This window comes from Bombus huntii, chromosome 4, assembly GCF_024542735.1.
Source record: "Bombus huntii isolate Logan2020A chromosome 4, iyBomHunt1.1, whole genome shotgun sequence".
NCBI lineage: Eukaryota > Metazoa > Arthropoda > Insecta > Hymenoptera > Apidae > Bombus > Bombus huntii.
In genome coordinates, this window is record NC_066241.1 from 14,935,643 (window position 1) to 14,955,595 (window position 19,953).

At 27.2% G+C, this 19,953-nt stretch overlaps 7 protein-coding genes across 20 annotated transcripts; 5 read left to right on the forward strand and 2 right to left on the reverse strand.

Annotated features, from left to right (window-relative positions):
• The first annotated feature begins 17 nt into the window (after positions 1-17).
• On the forward strand, positions 18-2,248 carry LOC126864424 (neuferricin). Of its 5 annotated transcripts, none has more exons than XM_050615780.1 (6): positions 18-163; positions 554-614; positions 880-1,260; positions 1,346-1,486; positions 1,547-1,733; positions 1,795-2,248. In XM_050615780.1, exons 3-6 carry the CDS (start codon positions 948-950, stop codon positions 1,979-1,981), a joined length of 828 nt encoding a protein of 275 aa, XP_050471737.1. In that variant the 5' UTR covers positions 18-163; positions 554-614; positions 880-947; the 3' UTR covers positions 1,982-2,248. The 5 variants fall into 5 exon arrangements, with proteins under 5 accessions (XP_050471737.1, XP_050471739.1, XP_050471736.1 ...); XM_050615782.1 differs by having other exon boundaries at positions 21-163; positions 586-614; XM_050615779.1 differs by lacking the exon at positions 18-163 and having other exon boundaries at positions 443-614.
• A 504-nt stretch (positions 2,249-2,752) lies between these two features.
• On the reverse strand, positions 2,753-4,095 carry LOC126864427 (protein tantalus-like). Of its 3 annotated transcripts, none has more exons than XM_050615790.1 (4): positions 3,964-4,095; positions 3,614-3,714; positions 3,240-3,395; positions 2,753-3,165 (listed from the first exon to the last, which is right to left on the reverse strand). In XM_050615790.1, exons 2-4 carry the CDS (start codon positions 3,637-3,639, stop codon positions 2,775-2,777), a joined length of 573 nt encoding a protein of 190 aa, XP_050471747.1. In that variant the 5' UTR covers positions 3,640-3,714; positions 3,964-4,095; the 3' UTR covers positions 2,753-2,774. The 3 variants fall into 3 exon arrangements, with proteins under 3 accessions (XP_050471747.1, XP_050471748.1, XP_050471746.1); XM_050615791.1 differs by having other exon boundaries at positions 3,959-4,088; XM_050615789.1 differs by having other exon boundaries at positions 3,878-4,084.
• Positions 4,096-4,267: 172 nt separating this feature from the next.
• On the forward strand, positions 4,268-9,798 carry LOC126864569 (transcription initiation factor TFIID subunit 2). Its single transcript, XM_050616024.1, has 19 exons — positions 4,268-4,283; positions 4,585-4,697; positions 4,771-4,934; positions 5,022-5,238; positions 5,313-5,551; positions 5,623-5,844; positions 5,922-6,135; positions 6,207-6,458; positions 6,530-6,738; positions 6,825-7,064; positions 7,199-7,448; positions 7,525-7,665; positions 7,745-7,935; positions 8,006-8,217; positions 8,294-8,513; positions 8,586-8,739; positions 8,814-8,969; positions 9,058-9,231; positions 9,325-9,798. The coding sequence occupies exons 1-19, from the start codon at positions 4,268-4,270 to the stop codon at positions 9,568-9,570; spliced, it is 3,630 nt and encodes a 1,209-aa protein (XP_050471981.1). The 3' UTR covers positions 9,571-9,798.
• A 233-nt stretch (positions 9,799-10,031) lies between these two features.
• Positions 10,032-12,801, forward strand: LOC126864421 (transcription factor E2F4-like). Its single transcript, XM_050615771.1, has 7 exons — positions 10,032-10,274; positions 10,589-10,698; positions 10,812-11,085; positions 11,176-11,393; positions 11,632-11,741; positions 11,812-11,859; positions 11,945-12,801. Exons 1-7 carry the CDS (start codon positions 10,167-10,169, stop codon positions 12,052-12,054), a joined length of 978 nt encoding a protein of 325 aa, XP_050471728.1. The 5' UTR covers positions 10,032-10,166; the 3' UTR covers positions 12,055-12,801.
• A 414-nt stretch (positions 12,802-13,215) lies between these two features.
• On the forward strand, positions 13,216-15,191 carry LOC126864425 (mpv17-like protein). Of its 2 annotated transcripts, none has more exons than XM_050615786.1 (4): positions 13,216-13,388; positions 13,993-14,264; positions 14,339-14,470; positions 14,553-15,191. In XM_050615786.1, the coding sequence occupies exons 2-4, from the start codon at positions 14,007-14,009 to the stop codon at positions 14,796-14,798; spliced, it is 636 nt and encodes a 211-aa protein (XP_050471743.1). In that variant the 5' UTR covers positions 13,216-13,388; positions 13,993-14,006; the 3' UTR covers positions 14,799-15,191. The 2 variants fall into 2 exon arrangements, with proteins under 2 accessions (XP_050471743.1, XP_050471742.1); XM_050615785.1 differs by lacking the exon at positions 13,216-13,388 and adding an exon at positions 13,582-13,605.
• An 18-nt stretch (positions 15,192-15,209) lies between these two features.
• Positions 15,210-17,364, forward strand: LOC126864419 (uncharacterized). Its single transcript, XM_050615768.1, has 5 exons — positions 15,210-15,317; positions 15,556-15,728; positions 15,926-16,240; positions 16,317-16,544; positions 16,626-17,364. Exons 1-5 carry the CDS (start codon positions 15,284-15,286, stop codon positions 17,073-17,075), a joined length of 1,200 nt encoding a protein of 399 aa, XP_050471725.1. The 5' UTR covers positions 15,210-15,283; the 3' UTR covers positions 17,076-17,364.
• LOC126864418 (leucine-rich repeat-containing protein 28-like) lies at positions 17,319-19,953 on the reverse strand. Of its 7 annotated transcripts, none has more exons than XM_050615760.1 (8): positions 19,790-19,953; positions 19,524-19,708; positions 18,701-19,184; positions 18,439-18,625; positions 18,176-18,334; positions 17,848-18,042; positions 17,517-17,762; positions 17,319-17,462 (listed from the first exon to the last, which is right to left on the reverse strand). In XM_050615760.1, exons 3-8 carry the CDS (start codon positions 19,068-19,070, stop codon positions 17,396-17,398), a joined length of 1,224 nt encoding a protein of 407 aa, XP_050471717.1. In that variant the 5' UTR covers positions 19,071-19,184; positions 19,524-19,708; positions 19,790-19,953; the 3' UTR covers positions 17,319-17,395. The 7 variants fall into 7 exon arrangements, with proteins under 7 accessions (XP_050471717.1, XP_050471722.1, XP_050471719.1 ...); XM_050615765.1 differs by having other exon boundaries at positions 18,701-19,060; positions 19,524-19,556; positions 19,790-19,949; XM_050615762.1 differs by having other exon boundaries at positions 19,524-19,556; positions 19,790-19,948.

Below are 19,953 nucleotides of genomic sequence, written 5' to 3' on the forward strand. Positions count from 1 at the left end.
GTCATCTTATCCTTATTCTAAAGAGATCGTATAGTAGAGATCATGTGCATTGGTCGCTCAAGGACATTTTCCGCTAGTACATTTAAGTAATCATAAATCATTCCTAACGTTTCTCCCATATACAATTCTTTTCTTGGGATGTTTAAGTAGATTTGGTTAAACGGTATGTTTAAGTGTATCTGTCATCTTCACATAATTTTTGTGTTTATTCAGACAATAACATGGAATCTTCGTATTTTTTTATTAAAATTATCTGTCAATAGATATAATTCCTAATTTAATTGCATTTAATGATTTTATTTATCATTTTTTATCTAGTAATTTACAAGTTCGAAATACTAAGATACATATAGTTTATTAAATAAAAATATCAATATGATTAACAATATTTTGATTAAGCGTAATTTCTTAAAACAATTTAGTATACTTGTTTACCATATAGAAAAACAAACATTTATTTAAATACGCATCACTGTATACGTACTTTCATAAAATGTAATAAAATATAATATGTACTAAATTATTAAAATAAAGATTATTTAATTCATCAAAGAAAAATTTATATATCCCGCCGATTTATTTAAGGACATCTACCACTGATGCATCATAAGGCAGTAAGTACTAAATAAGAAGTTGTCCCAAAAATATGTTCACATATTCTGATATAGTACATCTCTTTATTCGTTTTTTTTTCACAAAAAATTATGTAAAAAGTATAGCAGCAGATTATATTAGATTCAATAATTAAATACTTTTTATGTTTAGATTATGATCATTACCTCAAATTCATTTTAATATTTTATTACATGAAGGGAAACAAACATTTACGTTAATTTTTTAATTTCTCATTTTCTTCATTATTAAATTTTTTATTTACAGCGTGCATAGCATCTACATTCCAAACACTATTTATTAACGAATCTGCTTAAAATTTTGTTAAAAGAATTATGTTACCTAAGTATGTTTGGTTATTACCATTATTTGCATATATTTTATTATACTCAAATGATTATTTCAATGGCATCAAATTTAATTTCTTGGACAAATGGTTAAATATTATTAAAAGTGTGTACTCTAGTCTTAAAAAATCAAATATAAAGTTAAACAAAGATACAAATCAGAAAGTATTTACATCAACTGAGCTTAAGAAATATACAAATTTGAAAAATGGTTTATACATTTCAATACTAGGTCAAATTTTTGATGTCACAAAAGGTGCAAAACATTATGGTCCTGGTGCAACTTATCATGTATTCACTGGTATAATCTTTTATAAGATTACATGTGTCAATGTATTTACAAATCACACACATATATATATGTATATGTATTTATGTATTTGCAGGTCGTGATGCATCTTTAGCATTTATTACTGGAGAATTTAATGATAAGGGCTTAACAGATGACATCTCCTCATTATCTATACACCAAGTTAAAGCACTGAATGATTGGGTCCAATTTTACAATAAAAACTATATTTATAAAGGTACCTAGAAACTAAGTGTTTATTTCACAATTATTTTATTATCTTACTCTTTTTAAATAGGAAAATTAAATGGTAGATATTATAATGAAGATGGTTCCCCGACTGAGGAATCTCATAATGTACAAAAAATATTAATAAATGCAAAGGAGAAACAATTTGAAGAAGCACATAAAAAGAAAATGTTTCCTCCATGTAACATAGAATGGAAGTCAGATTCTGGAACTGTAGTATGGTGTACTAAAAAGAGGTAGCTACAATGTGTAAAAATCTAGAATTTTATTGAAATCAATACTATCTTTTATTTCTAGTGGAGGAATAGAAAGAGATTGGATTGGTGTACCAAGAATGTTATTTGAATCTCCAAATTCTAAGGAATATAGATGTGCTTGCACAAAACTTGATAGTAAAGAATATGAAGAGACCAAAGGCATGTTGAGAGAATATTCTCAATGTCCAAAATCTTCAACAAAATGTGCCGTGAAAACAGAACACTAATAAAGAATAAAGACATATTATAAATTTTAATGTTGACATTTACAATTATATATAAATATTTATTTAATTTGATTGTTTCTTACATCTATGAAACTATTCTTTCTGATTGAAACTAATCATTTTTATATCTTCTGTAGCATTCTTACAATTGTAAATAATTTGTAATACAAAATATAGTATATTTATCACGAAAAATATAATAGTTATTATTTTTATCGTTAAAAAACGATTTTTTAAAAATAAATATTCATATTATCTTTAAATATATGCAGTCTTTTATTGTATACTGATTTTAAAATTCATAGAACTTTTTATTATTATTCGATTATTATTTAATTTTATTAAACATATATGTATTTATTCCGTACATTTCATTGATGAACGTGTAAAAGATAAATGTTGAATATCCAGAAATTCATATATAAACACCTTTATATACATATACATTTATATACATAAAGATGTTATGATGTAAATACACTAAATAATCAAAATTTAGTAAATATGTATATAACTAAAAAAAAATTTTGAAATTAATATAAATTTACAAATTATATTGTTTTTAAGATAGAATTACGTGTAAGCTTTAATTATTGTTCTAATGTAAAAAATTTGTTTTTAGGAATACATAACTTTCTTATTAGTGTTTACTTTATCATGTACAGTATTCACGTAAAGAATGGATAAAATGTTATAAACAAATCATCATTAAGAAAAAAGATAATTTCTTTTTCTACTGTTCTATTTTAATTGTAAAAAAATTTCTTATACAACTTAATGTTTTTACATCTTCTTACTTTATCTCATTTTCAACTTTTGCAGGTGATTCTACTTTAATACCATTTAATTTATCAAGCAACATCTGCATAGATGCACGTCTTCGTTTGAAATTGATTTTTGACCCAAATACTTTTTTAATTTTTGCCCTTCTTTTCTTTAACTTATTATCTGTAGGTTGTTCTTGGAATTGGATCATACGTTTGTATCTCTTCACACTCATGTACGTAATACATTCACTTGTTTCGTCTTTTTCTTCATAAATTGTTTCCAAATTATTTAATCTTCTTTTTAAATTTTTATTTAAATAATATTCTTTACAATCAATTTCTTCTGTCTGACATTTATTTTTTCTGTTACTATCTTCCATTTCTGAGCATGTTCTTTTTCTTGGTCTCAAACTGCATCTAATAATATATATATTATGCAATAAAATTACATTTATCAAAATTATGATATTGTGTTATATATATTGTTGTACCTTCTATTAAGATTCTCATTAGATTCAGTTGCAGGTATTCTTTTTCTGAGTCTTTGCTTGTTTTCTGAAGGTGATAAATTTGCATTTACTGTTAGCATTTCTAAGCCTGCCATAACTTCAGGTAAATTACTATCGACTATGTTATGTACATCTTTTCTGAAAAATATAATTTGCATTTACAATAATTTACTTTTTGATAAACTGTATTAAATTGTTTATCTAAAAGAAATTTCTAAACAATTTATCTCAATTAAAATTCTCAAATACACAAATATTGACAAAACATTCAGTTATTAAAAATTGATAAAATACATATAAATATATTTTCATAGATAAATAATAACTTGAAGAATGTTGTTTATTCAAAAACTTACATTTTTTCAGATTGAATATTGTCCATTTGTAAGATCTAAATATATTTATTTATTTATAAATTATTTAAAGATATCAGTCATTTATAACCATAATTGACGACCTGCAGTGAAGTCAGTAGAAGACAAATTGTTAGAAGAATCTTAAGAATAAAGCATAGTAATATATGCTTCAATAAGAACTTTAAGGAAAACTGTTAAGATATAATCTCAGGTAGAACATTCACTATATTTGAAATTGTAACAGAAACTGTACATCTTACATACTATTTCTTTGTTTTATGGAATGAAAAAAATTGAAGTAACTTCTTTTTAAGAGAACAATTACAAATTATAAATTTTTAATACTTCACAGTCATTGATCCTTTTCTATTATAATGTATTAATTTCGCCATAAAATACTGAACTTAAACTAAAAAGTAACAGCTCTCTCTTAAGTAAAATCGTCTATGGTAAAACTTAAAATATTTACCGACAGTTACTAACCAATAACAGTACAGAAAAATCAACTACGCTTTCCTATCATACACGTTTATATATTCCTATAGTATTCACATGAAAACAGGCCTTAATTTCACTTTTACTGATTTTAATACGTGAAAATGTAAAAAGTATTTATGTGCGAAGTTAAATTCGAGAAAATATATAAATAAATATATGTTACTAAAACGAAGTAGTAGAATTATATAAATGTTAAAATATGAAGAAAGAAAGAACGGCCGATAATAGCCGACCATATAAATTATAAGTATCTCCAAGAGTCTGTAATGTAAACAAAAGTATTAATTGTGGTTAAAGTTCTAATAAGCAAAGTTTCACATATTTTTGCTAATTTATTTCATTAACGTGATATTTAAGTCTATTCTTATACTATTATATTAAGATTACGTTTACAAAACTTTATAACTACAATTTTTACAATTTCATAACCTTAAATTGTAACCTCCTTGTAATTATAAACAAATTTATTTAATTTTTTGTCTTTTTTATTAATTATATTAGCTATTGTTTAACATTTTCTTTTCATTACACAGCTCACCAAATATTGAGCCTTACAGGTATAAGCTTCCAAAGGAAAAGCATTATCGTAAGTATAATAATTGCAGTTAATTGAAATTATCTTAATTTTAACTTATTTAAAAAATCTATTTCATGTGCAGGGATTTGTAGAGCTAACAATAGTTCCACTTAGGGATACATTGAGACTCGTGAAACTAAATGCAAAACAATGTAGGATTTATAGAGTGTGTTTAAATGATATTTATGAAGCGCCATTCCAATATTTTGATCCATTTTTAGATATTTGTCAAGGAGATGGCAAGCAGTAAGTATTTGAAATCGATTAAATAATGTTTATACAACAAAAACTTGGTTAAAACTATATAATACATTCATCTGATATTTTTTTTAGACGATCGTTGGAGTTCTTTTCTAATATGCATTTAGCAGCAGCACAAAGAGTTGATCCAGATAATAATGCAGGAGAATTAGTTGTGCAAATTCCACCAGATGCTGCACATGTAGTTGCAGAAGGTAGAACATTAAGAATTAGCATTGAGTTCTCTCTAGAACAACCTCAGGGTGGAGTCCATTTTGTTGTACCAAATTGTGAAGGAACATTAGCGGAGGTATAATAAATTTTTTGCATGCAAAAATTAATTTTAATTTTATGTAAAATTTACAATTAAAGAATTTCTTGTAGAGAGGTGCACATATGTATACATATAGTTATGAAAATTCTTCAAGATTGTGGTTTCCATGCATTGATAGTTTTGCAGAACCATGTACATGGAAATTAGAATTTACCGTTGATGATTCTATGACAGCTGTATCTTGTGGTGATCTTTTAGAAGTAGTATATACTCCAGATATGCGTAGAAAAACTTTTCATTACGTTCTTAATACACCAGCATGTGCACCGAATATTGCACTTGCAGTTGGGTAAGTTATATATATTTTTTAATTTTATATGTAGTAAACAAATTTTATATTTTTAATATATCTTTTTTCAGACCATTTGAAATATTTGTGGACCCATATATGCATGAAGTAACACATTTTTGTTTGCCACAATTACTACCATCATTAAAAGTTTCTGCAAAATATATGCATGAAGCATTTGAATTTTATGAAGAAACATTGTCAAACAGATATCCTTATTCTTGCTATAAACAGGTTTTTGTAGATGAGTTAGATGAAGATATAAATGCATATGCTACTATGAGTATCTTAAAGTAAGAGATTAAACTAAATAATTTTAACATTAAATATTTCCATAATAACTGTACATTAAATGTTTGTTTACTTATAGTACAAATTTATTACATTCAACTGCCATCATTGATCAAGTTTATATTACAAAAAAAGCTATGGCCCAAGCTGTTGCAGAACAATTTTTTGGTTGTTTTATATCTATGCAAAACTGGTCTGATACATGGTTACCTAAAGGTGTTTCAACTTATCTAACTGGTTTATATGCAAAGAAATGTTTTGGAAATAACGAATACAGAGAGTGGATACAATCCGTAAATAAATATTTCTTGCTGCCATGTATTAAAGTAGTTTTCTAAAAATTTGATACCACTGATATTTTTAGGAACTGCAAGAAGTGGTAAAATATGAAGAGCAATTCGGGGGTATAATATTAGATCCTTCGCAACCACCAGCTCCATTACCTATTGCAGCTAATACACCAGCACCTACACCTAGAGCTCCAGACCCTGGATTTTATTTTCCAATAAGAAATTTACACACAATGTCTCCAAAGTATATTGAAGTACTTCGTAAAAAAGCACATTTAGTTATTAGAATGCTAGAACATCGGATTGGTCAAGAATTACTTCTACAAGTATATACTCTGACAAATACTACATCATTCTTAATTTCAAATAAGTTAAAACTTATTTTATTATTTTTCAGGTTTTCAACAAACAATTATCTCTTGCTGCTAATGCTGCACAACAAAAAATTGATTCTGGACTTTGGTCCCATATGTTAATTAGTACAAATGTATTTACGAAAGCAATTTTTACTGTAACTGGTAAAGATATGGCAGTTTTTATAGACCAGTGGGTTAGAACTGGTGGTCATGCAAAATTTAGTTTAAGTTTTGTATTTAATAGGAAAAGGTACTTATGTTAGTAAATTTTATTTTAAATTTAGTTTAAGTTTGTATAAGATTTAGTTATTTATCAAGCTAAAACGTATTATATAGAAATACTGTAGAATTAGAAATTCGACAAGATACTACAAACCAAAGAGGGATTAGAAAATACGTTGGTCCACTCCTAGTTAATATTCAAGAATTAGATGGTACTTTTAAACATACTCTACAAATTGAGGGTACCGTGGCAAAAGCAGACATAACATGTCACAGTAAAAGCCGTAGAAATAAAAAGAAGAAGATCCCACTATGTACTGGAGAAGAAGTAGATATGGACCTTTCTGCTATGGAGTAAGTACTATTTCAATACGTGATGCATATTCTAATACTATTAAAATTATTTTTTTTCTTATTTTAAACTAAAAATTATAGTAGTAATTACATATAGAAAAACAAATCTTTATAAATTTGTATTTCTTTTGCAGTGATTCACCTGTATTATGGATAAGATTAGATCCCGAAATGACACTTTTGCGTGCTGTTCAAATTGAACAGCCAGATTATCAATGGCAGTATCAATTAAGACATGAAAGAGACGTTACTGCGCAATTGGAAGCTATTGAAGCTTTACAAAATCATGCCACACCTGCTACACGATTAGCATTAACTGATACTATAGAAAATGAACACTGTTATTATAAAGTTAGATTACGAGCCGCACATTGCTTAACTAAGGTTATCTATATTTTAAATATTCATGATTTAAAATTACTTTTTTACATACAATTCTCTTATATTAATTATTATTTAGGTAGCTAATGCAATGGTTGCAACATGGGCTGGCCCACCAGCAATGTTAGCCATATTTCGGAAATTATTTGGTTCGGCTTCATGCAGACGGATAATTAAACAGAATAATTTCTCAAATTTTCAACATTATTTTTTACAAAAGGTTTAACTAATGTTTTCTATGATAAACGGGCTATTATTTTATATAGTAATCTGTAATCTATAGTTTGTTTTGATTTTAGACTATACCTGTAGCGATGGCTGGTTTACGTAATGCTCACGGTATATGTCCGCCAGAAGTTTTGGCTTTTTTGATGGATTTATTTAAATACAATGACAACAGTAAAAATAGATATTCGGATAATTATTATCGAGCTGCATTAATTGAAGCACTTGGAGCTACTGTTACGCCTGTAATTAGTGTGCAGCAAGGGTATAATAAACATTAAAAAAATAACATCTATTATACTTTTGTGATTATGTATATATTAATCTTTTTTTAGGACAGCTATTACCGCTGAATCTCTATCAGTTGATACTAGAGCTATATTAGAGGAAGTCACCAGAAATTTAAATTTGGAAAAATTATTGCCTTGCTATAAATACACAGTCAGTGTTGCTTGTCTTAAAGTCATAAGAATTTTGCAAAAATTTGGCCATCTTCCAAGTAATCCTCACCTTTTTAGAGCATATGCTACATATGGACAATTCATAGGTATATAAGGTGTTTTATATTTTATATCAAACATATTAATAATGCCGAAATTCATAGCTTATCATAATTGCTTTAGATGTTAGAATTGCAGCTTTAGAGGCATTAGTAGACTTTACCAGAGTAGATGGTAAGTGGGAAGATCTAGAATTTTTGTTAGATATGATAGAAATGGATCCTCATCCTGGAGTACAACATAGATTAGTGAGGCTTATGGTTGAAAACCCACCATTTGAAAGGGCACATAAACATCGTTTAGACCGTTCTGAATTGGTTGACCGTATATGGAATTTGATTAAGTATGTTGAACTTTAATTGCTATTTATTTCAATTTTTTCCTTAAGACGTTCAATATAAAATTATTCTTACAGTGGTATGCTCTCTCATGATCCTAAAATCCGATGTGATCTAGTTGATTTATATTACACTTTATATGGATCAAAGCGACCACTTTGTCTTCCTATTCCTGAGCTTGCTGCTATTACTAAACCAAAAAAAGCAGGACCTCCAAGTCCAGAACAAGATGTAAGTTATGCTTAAGGAGATCCTGTTTTAGGTAATTACAAAACATGTCATTCATTTTGGCTTTTGACGTTTAGATAAAACCAAATGTATCGCATATAAAACATGAATCATCGATAGTAGAAATTGAAAATACAAGTGGAGCAGGCAAAAGAAAACCTTCTCCAAATAGGGATATTCCAGGTTCTTCTAATTTAGTAGATTATATTCCAGAGGTAAAACGACAGAAACAGGTAACCAATAAAAAAAATAAAATTAGGCAATGTTTTAGAAATGTAGTTATAAAATTATATTTATTGTTTGTATTTGTCTATTAAAAAGGATGATCGTACACCTTCTGTAACTGGTGATGGAAAAGTAAAATCAGAGTATTATAGTGATAATTCTGCATCATTACCTGGTATTATGGGAACACCAGGACCAGTAGGTTTCGAACCAGGAATGTTTAAAAAAGAGGGAGAAGAGCATAAACAAAAAAGTGATTCTGTTAACAAGGTAAATCATATTAAAAATTCTCTTTATTAATATTCTTATTTCGTATATATAATTTATATGCTTTTGTGTTTATTTATATTATTTATCTCGTAGAACAAAAAAAAGAAAAAGGACAAAAAAAAGCACAAGCACAAACATAAACATAAACATGATCATAAACACGGCAAAGATAAAGAGAAAAAGGACAAGGACAAAGTTAAAGAGAAGGAAAAGGAGAAAGAAAAAGATAAGACTAAAGATTCTTCAAATTTAAAGATCAAAGAAGAAACTTTAAGCTCAGCAAGTTCTAGTCTCAGTCCAGATGCGACGACTGTTACTAACGAATTTATTTTTCCATAGTAGTTTCCAAATAAACGTACCATAAGCTTTTAAACGTACTATAAGCAGTACATTGTTTACATCTTATATAATTTTAACATAATTTAGATACATTCTAATGTATCATAAATGAAGACAACAAGTATAAGAAATTGTAAATACGCATTTTTAAATATATTATACAAAAACTATTTTCATTTATTTTATTAAATAAAATAACTAAAAATTAAAACTGTTTTCTTTATATATTTTTTATTATGACTGGACTAACAACCATCCTTGTAATATAAGAGAATATTGGTAACAAATTATAGAGCATAGATATTGAAACTAAATAAAACTGACCCCAATAAAACTTTGTAAACTTATTTAAAAATATATGTCTAAATAAAAATTGCTATGTTATATTGCTTAAAATTAAAAAACATTTTAAGTGAAAATATCATTTGATAAAGCAGTAGTTTAGATAATAAAGCAACATTTTTAACGGTATGTCGACACTAGAGACGCGCTTATATTTAAATACTTCTTGCGCATTAACTAGGATGGCGTCTGTGGTGTTGCGGCAATTTCGAAGGGAATAGTGAGTTTTGAAAATTTTGACAACGACCTCGAGGATGGCAGATAATCAACAAAGTAGATTTGAAAAGTCCCTTGGTCTGTTAACAACTCGTTTTGTCACTTTATTACAGAAAGCAAAAGATGGTGTTCTTGATTTAAAAGTAGTAAGTGCTTTCATAAACGCTTAAGTATAAAAAGTTAACCTACTTGCTAGGTTAAGTTGTCGCGGGCGTACACGCCATTTCTAGCTTGCGGGAATTTTGAAATAAGTTTCACTGAAGTCAATATTTCATATTCATTCGCGATATGTTTTTATCGTAGATAATTTCTATGTCGCAAATTAATTTTATTTAACATTACACAGTAAAAATGTTACTAGTTTTAATATCTCAACGTGCTATCCTACATAACCTAAAAGATAGAACACAATTCACGATTGTATTTGATAACGTATGATAGCAATTTTATAATGTTCTAGGCAGCTGATATCTTAGAAGTTCGACAAAAACGACGAATTTATGATATTACTAACGTTCTTGAAGGTATTGGACTCATTGAAAAGAAAAGCAAAAATAGCATCCAATGGAAGTATGTTTCACTTATGTTCATCCTTTATAAAATACTTTATATGCCCTTTAACATGTCACAGCTACATTTTTGTATATCTCATGTCTAATATAATGCTCTAAATATATTATCAGAGGAGCAGGTCCAGGTTGTAATACTCAAGAAGTTGGTGAAAAATTAACCGATTTGAAAGATGAAATAAAAAAATTAGAAGATCATGAACAATTATTAGATATGCATACTCAATGGATTCAACAAAGTATTAAAAATATAGAGAATGATTTAATTAATAGGAAATATGCATATATTACTTATGAGGATGTTAAAGAAAATTTTCCTGATGATTTTGTATTAGGAATTCAAGCTCCACCTGATACAGAATTAAGCGTACCAAAATATATAACACAGGTATTAATTTACTTTTAAAGAAATATATACTTGTGGATAATCTTAAGTGTATTAATATAAGTACATTTGATTGTATATCATTATTGCTAGACATCTGAAGATGATGAGAAACTAAATTATGAAATGTTTCTAAAAAGTAGTTCTGGAGAAATTAAGGTGTACATGATTCAACCAGAACTAGCTAAAACATATGATAATAAAATATTAGAAATGAGACTACAAGAAGAAGCAAAAGGTACAAAAAGAGGGAAAGAGGAAGAAGAGAAAAAGGAAGAAGTTAATGTTAAACCAAAGAGAAGAGTTGGAAGGTAAAAGTAGCTTTATAAATGTAAAAAAGTTTGCTCTATTCGCATCAAAAATAGTAAGATATTATTTTTGATCTGCAGAGAGCATAGAGTAAAATGATCTTTATAGGGGTGAATAGATATTAAGGAAAAATCTATTCTATTGGTATAGATCTTACATTTGCAATATGCTTCAGTATCAATCCTTTAAAAAGTCAATTATCAATTATAATTTAATTACAAATTTCACTTTAAATCTTAGGCCCCCAAAAGGAACCAGTAAGCCTGACCCTGTTATATCTGATGAAGATGAAGAGGATGATGCAGAATTAATAGAAGCAAAGATAGTACTTCGGGATGTTAGTACTTCAGGTAAATAATATTCACTCCTAAAACATAAATATAGTAAATAATATTATTCAATTGATTGATATAATTTTAGATATTGCTCAAAAGGACTTAGAGTTATTTGATCAAATTTATTCTGACAGTAAGTAAAAAGTTAATAACAATATCCGGATTGGGCAATTGAATAAGTCATAATACTCACATAATTTTCTAAACTTTATTTTTAGTTTATGGACCATTAGTAAGATTAAGTCCTCCACCCAGTGAAAAAGATTACCACTTTAATCTTAGTGAAAATGAAGGAATTTGTGACTTGTTTGATATTACAGCAAAATGAGTAACAAGTTATATAGTTTAAATGATTGAATGGTTCAGACTGTGCCAATAATGTGCAAAATTGCAGAAAAATTTGTTGACAATTTCTAAAGGCTGTTCTATGTATATAATTTTAAAGAATGGATATGGATAACGATCATTGAATACATGCAGTATTTTTTTATTAGTAGAAATAAAAAAATAATACAAGTTATAAAGAAAAATGTTTATAACAATCAATTTTGTTGCAACTGTGTTTAATTAAGTAACAAAAGCTCCAAATATTAACAGATTCTTTATAATCTATGACGCATGATTTATTTCTATAAGTTTGTTTACAAACTTTATTCTTGTATGCATTCAAAATGAAAAAATGTGTTTTTATTTATAGTTATTACATACAAGGAAAGTATCAAAAAGATAAATATTTTTATGAATGATATATTATGTCCAAATTAGCATTGTTTTTATAAGCTTTGTACATGTTTTATTGAATTACGTATGATTTTTTTACGTATTTGTTTAGATAACAATTATTTGAGATAATATAAAATGTACATTCTCTGTATAATTGTATGAATTTGTTCTCTTAGACCATGTATAAGATCATCATGATTTATTGTAAATGAGTACAGTGTATCTGTACTCTCTTTATAATATACTTCCCATGTTGTATATTGTACGTTTGTTACTGCATTCAATGACATTAATTAAGTTTGTGAATATTATAGTTAGTTAAGAAAAATAAATTTAAATGGAAACAAAGTTTAACTAAGGAAACCAAGAACCCATAATTTACTTTATAATGAAGTCATGTTTTTCAATACTGTTATATATATGCTATATAATTATAGAAAAACAATTTATCTATAAATGTTTTATTTAAAACTTTTTGCATCCATTTTGAGCGAATAGATTAAATCTCAATAATTAGACCTACATCTACTTCTTACTTCAAATTTCTCTGACGTCAGGCATTCCAATATTGTTTTGCTCTCATTACGCATTGTTATCGACATCATCTATTCATACGTAATCAAACTGTGATGTGTAGTCACTTATACGATATATGAAACTATTGGAAAACTGTACTCGAAAGACGCGAAATTACCAAGGACAGATAAGAATGGATCGAACAGTTTCGTCATCGCTGGTACTTTTGCGCGTGTCGAATATAAGTCTCGTCCCGGCGATTGCCAGTATGCGCGTGTTTCCCTAGTAGTGAATCATTTCCAGATGTATCGACCTTATAGAATTGTTGTTTCATACAAGTCCGCGGTGCAGCGAGCTTTCTCGCGTCACATTCAAACAAACCGCGGTAACATTATCAACTTTTTAACTTCTTATCAAAAAAAGGTACGAATAAAAAAGAAGTACGAATAAACAGATAATTTACATATCATAATTTTGTCATTTGTAAGTCTTATTGATGCTATATGGTATTATCATTATCATATTTGATAACTTATCAGAATATTTAAAAAAAGTAAACAGTGCAGTTTAGATGACAGTTTGATACAATAACTTGCATTGACATACTTCCAAAAAAAATTTTTTCTGGATGTACATGAAAGTAGGTGTATACGTATAATATATACATATATAGAAAATACAACTCTATCTCTGAAACATTGCACGCACTCTTTTGTTTGGCGCGCAGCATCATTCATTCTGAATTAGTTTGTCACGTGTCGTGAACAAAGAAATCATGAAATTTATCAAATCCTTTGGAACGAACTAATACGAATATAAATTACACAATGATATAGTACATATGCTAACACAAATACATATTCTAGACAACAGTAGCGTCAGTTTTTTATTTAATTTTTCAGATTTTAAACTTCATTTAGTTTGCCTATGCGTTGTTTCATCGATTTTATAGTTGTTTATAATGAAGACCATTTAATAATATTATAATATTATATTTTATTAATAATGAAAATGTTTTATATTTCAGTGATTACTGCAAAAATGCGTCTTATTTTTATAAAAATCCGCGAGGTATCGAAAAAATATCCGATTGTAAGAGGAATGGTTTCTTATGCTGTCATATGGCCGACTGGAAGTTTAATACAACAAAAATTAACAGGACACGACGAATTAAATTATATGCAAGCATTAAGATTTAGTTTATACGGTGGGTTTTTTGTAGCTCCAACACTATATTGTTGGATGCGGTGCTCTTCATACTTTTGGCCAAAGTCAGACCTGAAGTCTGCAATTACCAAAGTATATTAAAATTAATTGAAACAATTAGTATTCACAAGATGTAACGTTAAAGGTTAATAATATTTATTTTCTAGGCTTTAATAGAACAAGTCACATATGGTCCTACTGCAATGTGTTGCTTCTTTTTTGGTATGAACTTACTTGAAATGAAACCAGTGGCTGAATGTATTGAAGAAGTCAAACATAAATTTTGGCCTACTTACAAAGTAAAATATATACATATGTAATTAATATAAAATATACTGACTACAAATAAGCAAAAAATTATAAGTAACTATTATTTTTTAGGTCGGTGTTTGTGTATGGCCCATTTTACAAACAATCAACTTTTTTTTTGTCCCAGAACATAATCGTGTAATTTATGTAAGTTTTTGTAGTTTAATCTGGACATCTTTCCTTGCATATATGAAAGCTTTGGAAGCAAAGAACTTACAAGATTTAAAAAGTGACAATAATTTAAAACACAAAAGTCAAAAAAGTATCAATGTTGATCAAAAAGAAGATAAAAATGAAAGGTTATCCATTATACGATAAAGATTTATATGACAGTTATTTAGCACAATTGATTAACTTACATACATGTACATGTATACAATATGTACATGTAAATATATCTGTATAACAAATTATACTGCACAACAAGGTCAGTTACAATACCTGTTGTCTACAGTACAAAATGAACTAAAAGATTTAATTATGCATATATATATATGTAGATAATATGTTTGTATTATAATAGGTATAGTTAAAAATTGATAACAGTTCAAAATCATGAAGGTATGAAAGACATAATTTTATTGTTAAATTTTCGAGTGATATTTATTGTGACACTGTTGATAATAACTTATTTATTGTTAATAAATAATAAAAAATAAATGATTGTTAAACAACCATCGTCAAAATAAATTTTCATATTTTAGTTTTAAATTATGTATTTTACTTAAAAATCTAAAAGACTAATGTTTTATCGATTCTTTCTCTCGTTTTTCTATCGATTTTAAGTGTGTAGCGAATTCAATATGGCTTCATTGAAGATCAGAAATTCAAATCATCGTAAGTTGTCAAATGCAACTTAGTATAATTAACATATAACATAATAAGAAACATGTGATTTTTTGTGTATCTTCCTAAAAATATGCATTATTAGTAGTGAAAAGTAATTTGACTACACAAATATAACTACAATAATACGATATGAGGTTATGATACAAGATTAATAGTAGTGACTAAAATTTTGACTATTTTTTAAAAATACCGAACTTCTAATGCTGAGATATGGCCCGTTCTTCAGTATCAGCACAATGTGACTTAATTGCATCATACATGGATGGAGTACATGTTAAAATTGCAGAGGCCTATAAACCTCCAAGAAAAATATGTTTACCAGCTGCATATAATAATAAACTACCAGATGTATCCAAATTAACTTATGATTTCAATTTGGAACGATCAGTACTTGAGAAGGTTGAGTATTACTTTACATAAACTTGTGATATACATTTATCTGAAAATAATTTGCAGTTTACAATGCATATAGATTAATCCTATGATCTTTCTTAATATATTTGTATCATTATTAATTTAAATTTGGTTTCAAATATAAACTTGTATGTTATTCAATGAAATAAATGAAGTATAATTTGCAATAACTTAATTTATAGATGACAGAATGGCGTAATGTTCGGCAAGTAAATAACAAAGCGCGGCATGCACGATTAGATGAGAAAAGGAAGAAACAAAAATCTGAATTTTCACCGCCACCACCACCTCCATTACCTGATACTACAAAGCCTATAAATGCACCTGTGCCTGAAACAACAATTCTTACTCCACAGCCTTTATCTCCACCTGCCAATGATCTTCAAGATCATGTGAAAGCAAATGGTCTTGACTATGCTGATTTTGATAATGATACAAGCAGTCCATTTGATAATATGGAATTAAAAACAATTAATGAAATGGAAGAACTTGCTCAGGTTAATAAAATATCTCTTAATTATTATAATCAAGAAGTGAATCATAATCTTAACACATATATTGTTCATATTTTAGGTATTACAGCCTACATCTCAATGGATACCACCAGCAAAATTAGAGAGTTTATTGAATGATTTAAGTGTTAATGATAAGTCGAAAATTCATGCACAAGAAAAAAATGATAATGTCAAAAATGAAACGATTGACCAAGAACAAGTTAATGAACAAGAGAATGTCAAACATCGTAGTGTATCTGCGATTGTACAAGAACTTCAAAGAGATTTAAAAAGACCACTCATGGAGGTAATAGTATTTTTTATAAAATGTAGCATACTTTTGAATGATTTCAATTTTTAAATTACTTATCCATTATATGTATAATAGGATTGGAAACCTTGGCCAAATTTAGAAAGTCCCGACACTAGCACTCATGAAACATTAAAGCAAGAAGAACCTATGTTAACAAATCAAGTTGCTATTATGAATTTATTATTGGATTTAACAGAGGAAGATAAAAAATTAGCTCGGCATTTGAGCGACATGGGATTTCCTTTATCGAGAGCTGCCCGTGCTATACGCGAATTAGGTGGTCAAGATAATAAAAAAATTGTAGAATATTTATTGGCTGTGCAAGCTTTAGAAGAAATCGGAATTTCCGGAGAAGATGCTGAAAAAGCTCTTGCTCTTACAGAATACAATCAAGAAAAAGCCAAAGTTTATTATGAAAATCTATGTGTCTTACGAGATTTAGGTTTCCCTGAAGAAAAGGCATCTACTGCACTTTTAAAATGTAATATCGACCGCGATAGAGCTTTAGATTTCCTAATAGCGTAAATATAGAATTTTATAAAAAATAATTATTAGAATGGTCTAAACAAATTTTTTACTGCACAAAAAGTAAAAATTTAACATGTAAAATAATTAAAAATTAAAATCCTAAAGAAATATATTATTTTAAAAACAATTATATAATAAATAAAATAACTAATTTTTTCGTATGGTGGGAGTGCAAAGTACTAGCTATTATAAGATAAAATAATATGTAAATGTTTTGATATTGGAAGATTGATACAAAGCTTTTTACTCTGATTTAAAACATTAAACTTTTATTTTTTTAATGTAATTTATTTACAGAATTATTTAATAAAATATCATTAATTTATACAATGCCAAGTATGCCTGATGGTCATATTGGAATGTTTAGAAAATTCAGCTGCACATCTGAAAAATTAAAGCCATTATCATACATGGATCTATATATAATACTTATCTTACCTTTTACAACAACACAATGCAACTGTTGTTATAGACTCTGTGTAATGGCTAACACCAACAATGATCCAAGCTTCTGTAAATATTGGTTGTTGACATTGAAAATTCACACAAATACTAGTTGGACCATTCATTAGCAAATTACATGAAACATTAAAATCAAGTTTCTGATAATTTTTTATTGTAATTGGTTCATATTGAACATTTATGCTTATAGGTGATACAGAAATGTTAAGTGTATGTTTATATCTAAAATTCAGTATCAATCAGACAATGTATTCTTAGAATATCAAATGATATTAGAAGTCTAAATTTGCTAAAAATAAGCAATTACCTTTCAGTATAAACTTTTCTTAAAGCTAACTCCCATAAAGAAATAGCTTTATTTTCATGTATATTATGAACTTTTAAAAGCTGGCGTGGTAAATCAATCATGAGATCAGTATCTTTTTCATGTAAAGCATCTATTTTTATCTTTAATTTTATATTTGTATATAATGTATTGTTCTCACAATGGGTTGTAAAACATCTGTGATTATATATATTTATAGATTCAATAACAAATGCAAATAAATTTGTTTTAAAGGATTTTAACATACTTTAAGGTTACATTTTTCATTATATTATTTTTAAATTGTATATACTCTATAAAATGTACATACCTATAGCCCAAGATATTTCTTTGACTTTGAATATATGAATCTTGAATTTGAGATGTTAACTGATGAAGAAGTGGATAAGACAAATAATTCAAATATATATTTGCATCAAATCTAATGCAAGGGGATGATACAAATCCATTTAATGGTAAATATCTTAGCCTACATAAAAATTATTCTGCGTAAAATAAAAGCATTTAAAATGTTAACAAAAATCTATCGATAATAAAATATAATTTAATGTAATAATTATTTAATATAACAACCTGTTAGAGCATACTGAAATTATTGATAGTTGTGGAGATAGAGTCAATCTGTTTGGAAGTTCTTTCAAACAATTGTTATCAGCACTTAATTCTTTTAATTTAGGTAAGGAACCAATCCATTCTGGTAATGCAACAAATTTATTTCCAGAAATAGACAAAATTTCTAAGTTATGCATTTGATTCATTTCTATAAGAATTATATACAAATTCAAGTTAAATGAAGTTATACATTTGATATTTCTTATGGCATCAAACAACTTACCAAATGGTAATTTGTTAATAGAATTATCATTTAATAACAAAGATTTTAGGCTAACTAAGTTTCCTATAGAAGGAGATATTTGTTCTAATTTATTAGCACTTAAATCAAGAACTGTTAATTGAGTCATTTGACAAAGTTCTGGAGGTACTTCTTTGATTAAGTTTCCATAGATATATAAATTAGTTACATTAAAGAGTTCTATAATCCATGGAGGTAAGGTAGTAAGTTTATTCCATTTCAAATATATTTCTTGAATGTGGCCACCATAGACCCTTATTGCTTCAGGAAATTCCACAAGACCTCGACAATTCCAATGTAATATTACCTTATTTTTTATTTCTTTCACCATTTCTGTAGAATCTGAGTCCATTTTTAAATAAGTTTAATCAAAATTGTTTTCATACATAAAATTGAAGAAGTAGATTCTGAATTTCTGAGGTTGGCAACCAACCTTCAAGGCATGTATGCTCAAAATAACTTTGGCCTGCTTGAAAGATTTATATTAATAACCTACTATATAACAATATTGTTCTATAATGTATTTTATAACTGTTTTGAATTTATAACTGCATATACATTTACAATATACTCATTTTCTTCAATAGACACAAAAATGAACAACATATAATTTCTTGAAAATATTTTAAATTACAATTATTTTGTAATAATTAGTAATATTAAAGTTGACATTTCTAATACAAATGTCAAAATATAACAATGCCATTTATTACAATACATTATTCATTTGATTAAATATAATTTATTAATGAATATATTTAAAAAAAAAATTTACTTCTATTTCACATTACAAGTTTGTACTTACTGTTTTCTTAATAATGGTGAAAGAAAGTGGACACTAGGTAAATAATAATACGTTTTTGTATTATATCTGATTATACATTTTGTTTAATTATATTTTATGAAATATCTTATTAAAAAATTTGGACTCAACATATTGTGTAAAATTTTGCGAATAATATATATATGTATTCATATTGAAGACAAATACTAAATGTAAAACATATTTTTATAATTATTTTGCATATGAAAAAATGTTTACGTTTATTTATTGTCAATCGTGAATCTTACCGATAGCTTGTACACACCATAATAATTAATATATATCGGACATTATTTATTGTCACTATACATCACTTATATATAGGTTAAATTAATTGATTTAACCATGGCACGATGAAATATAGCCAAAAGTATGACCACAAATAAGTAGAGATCATCAATGCTTATCGGCG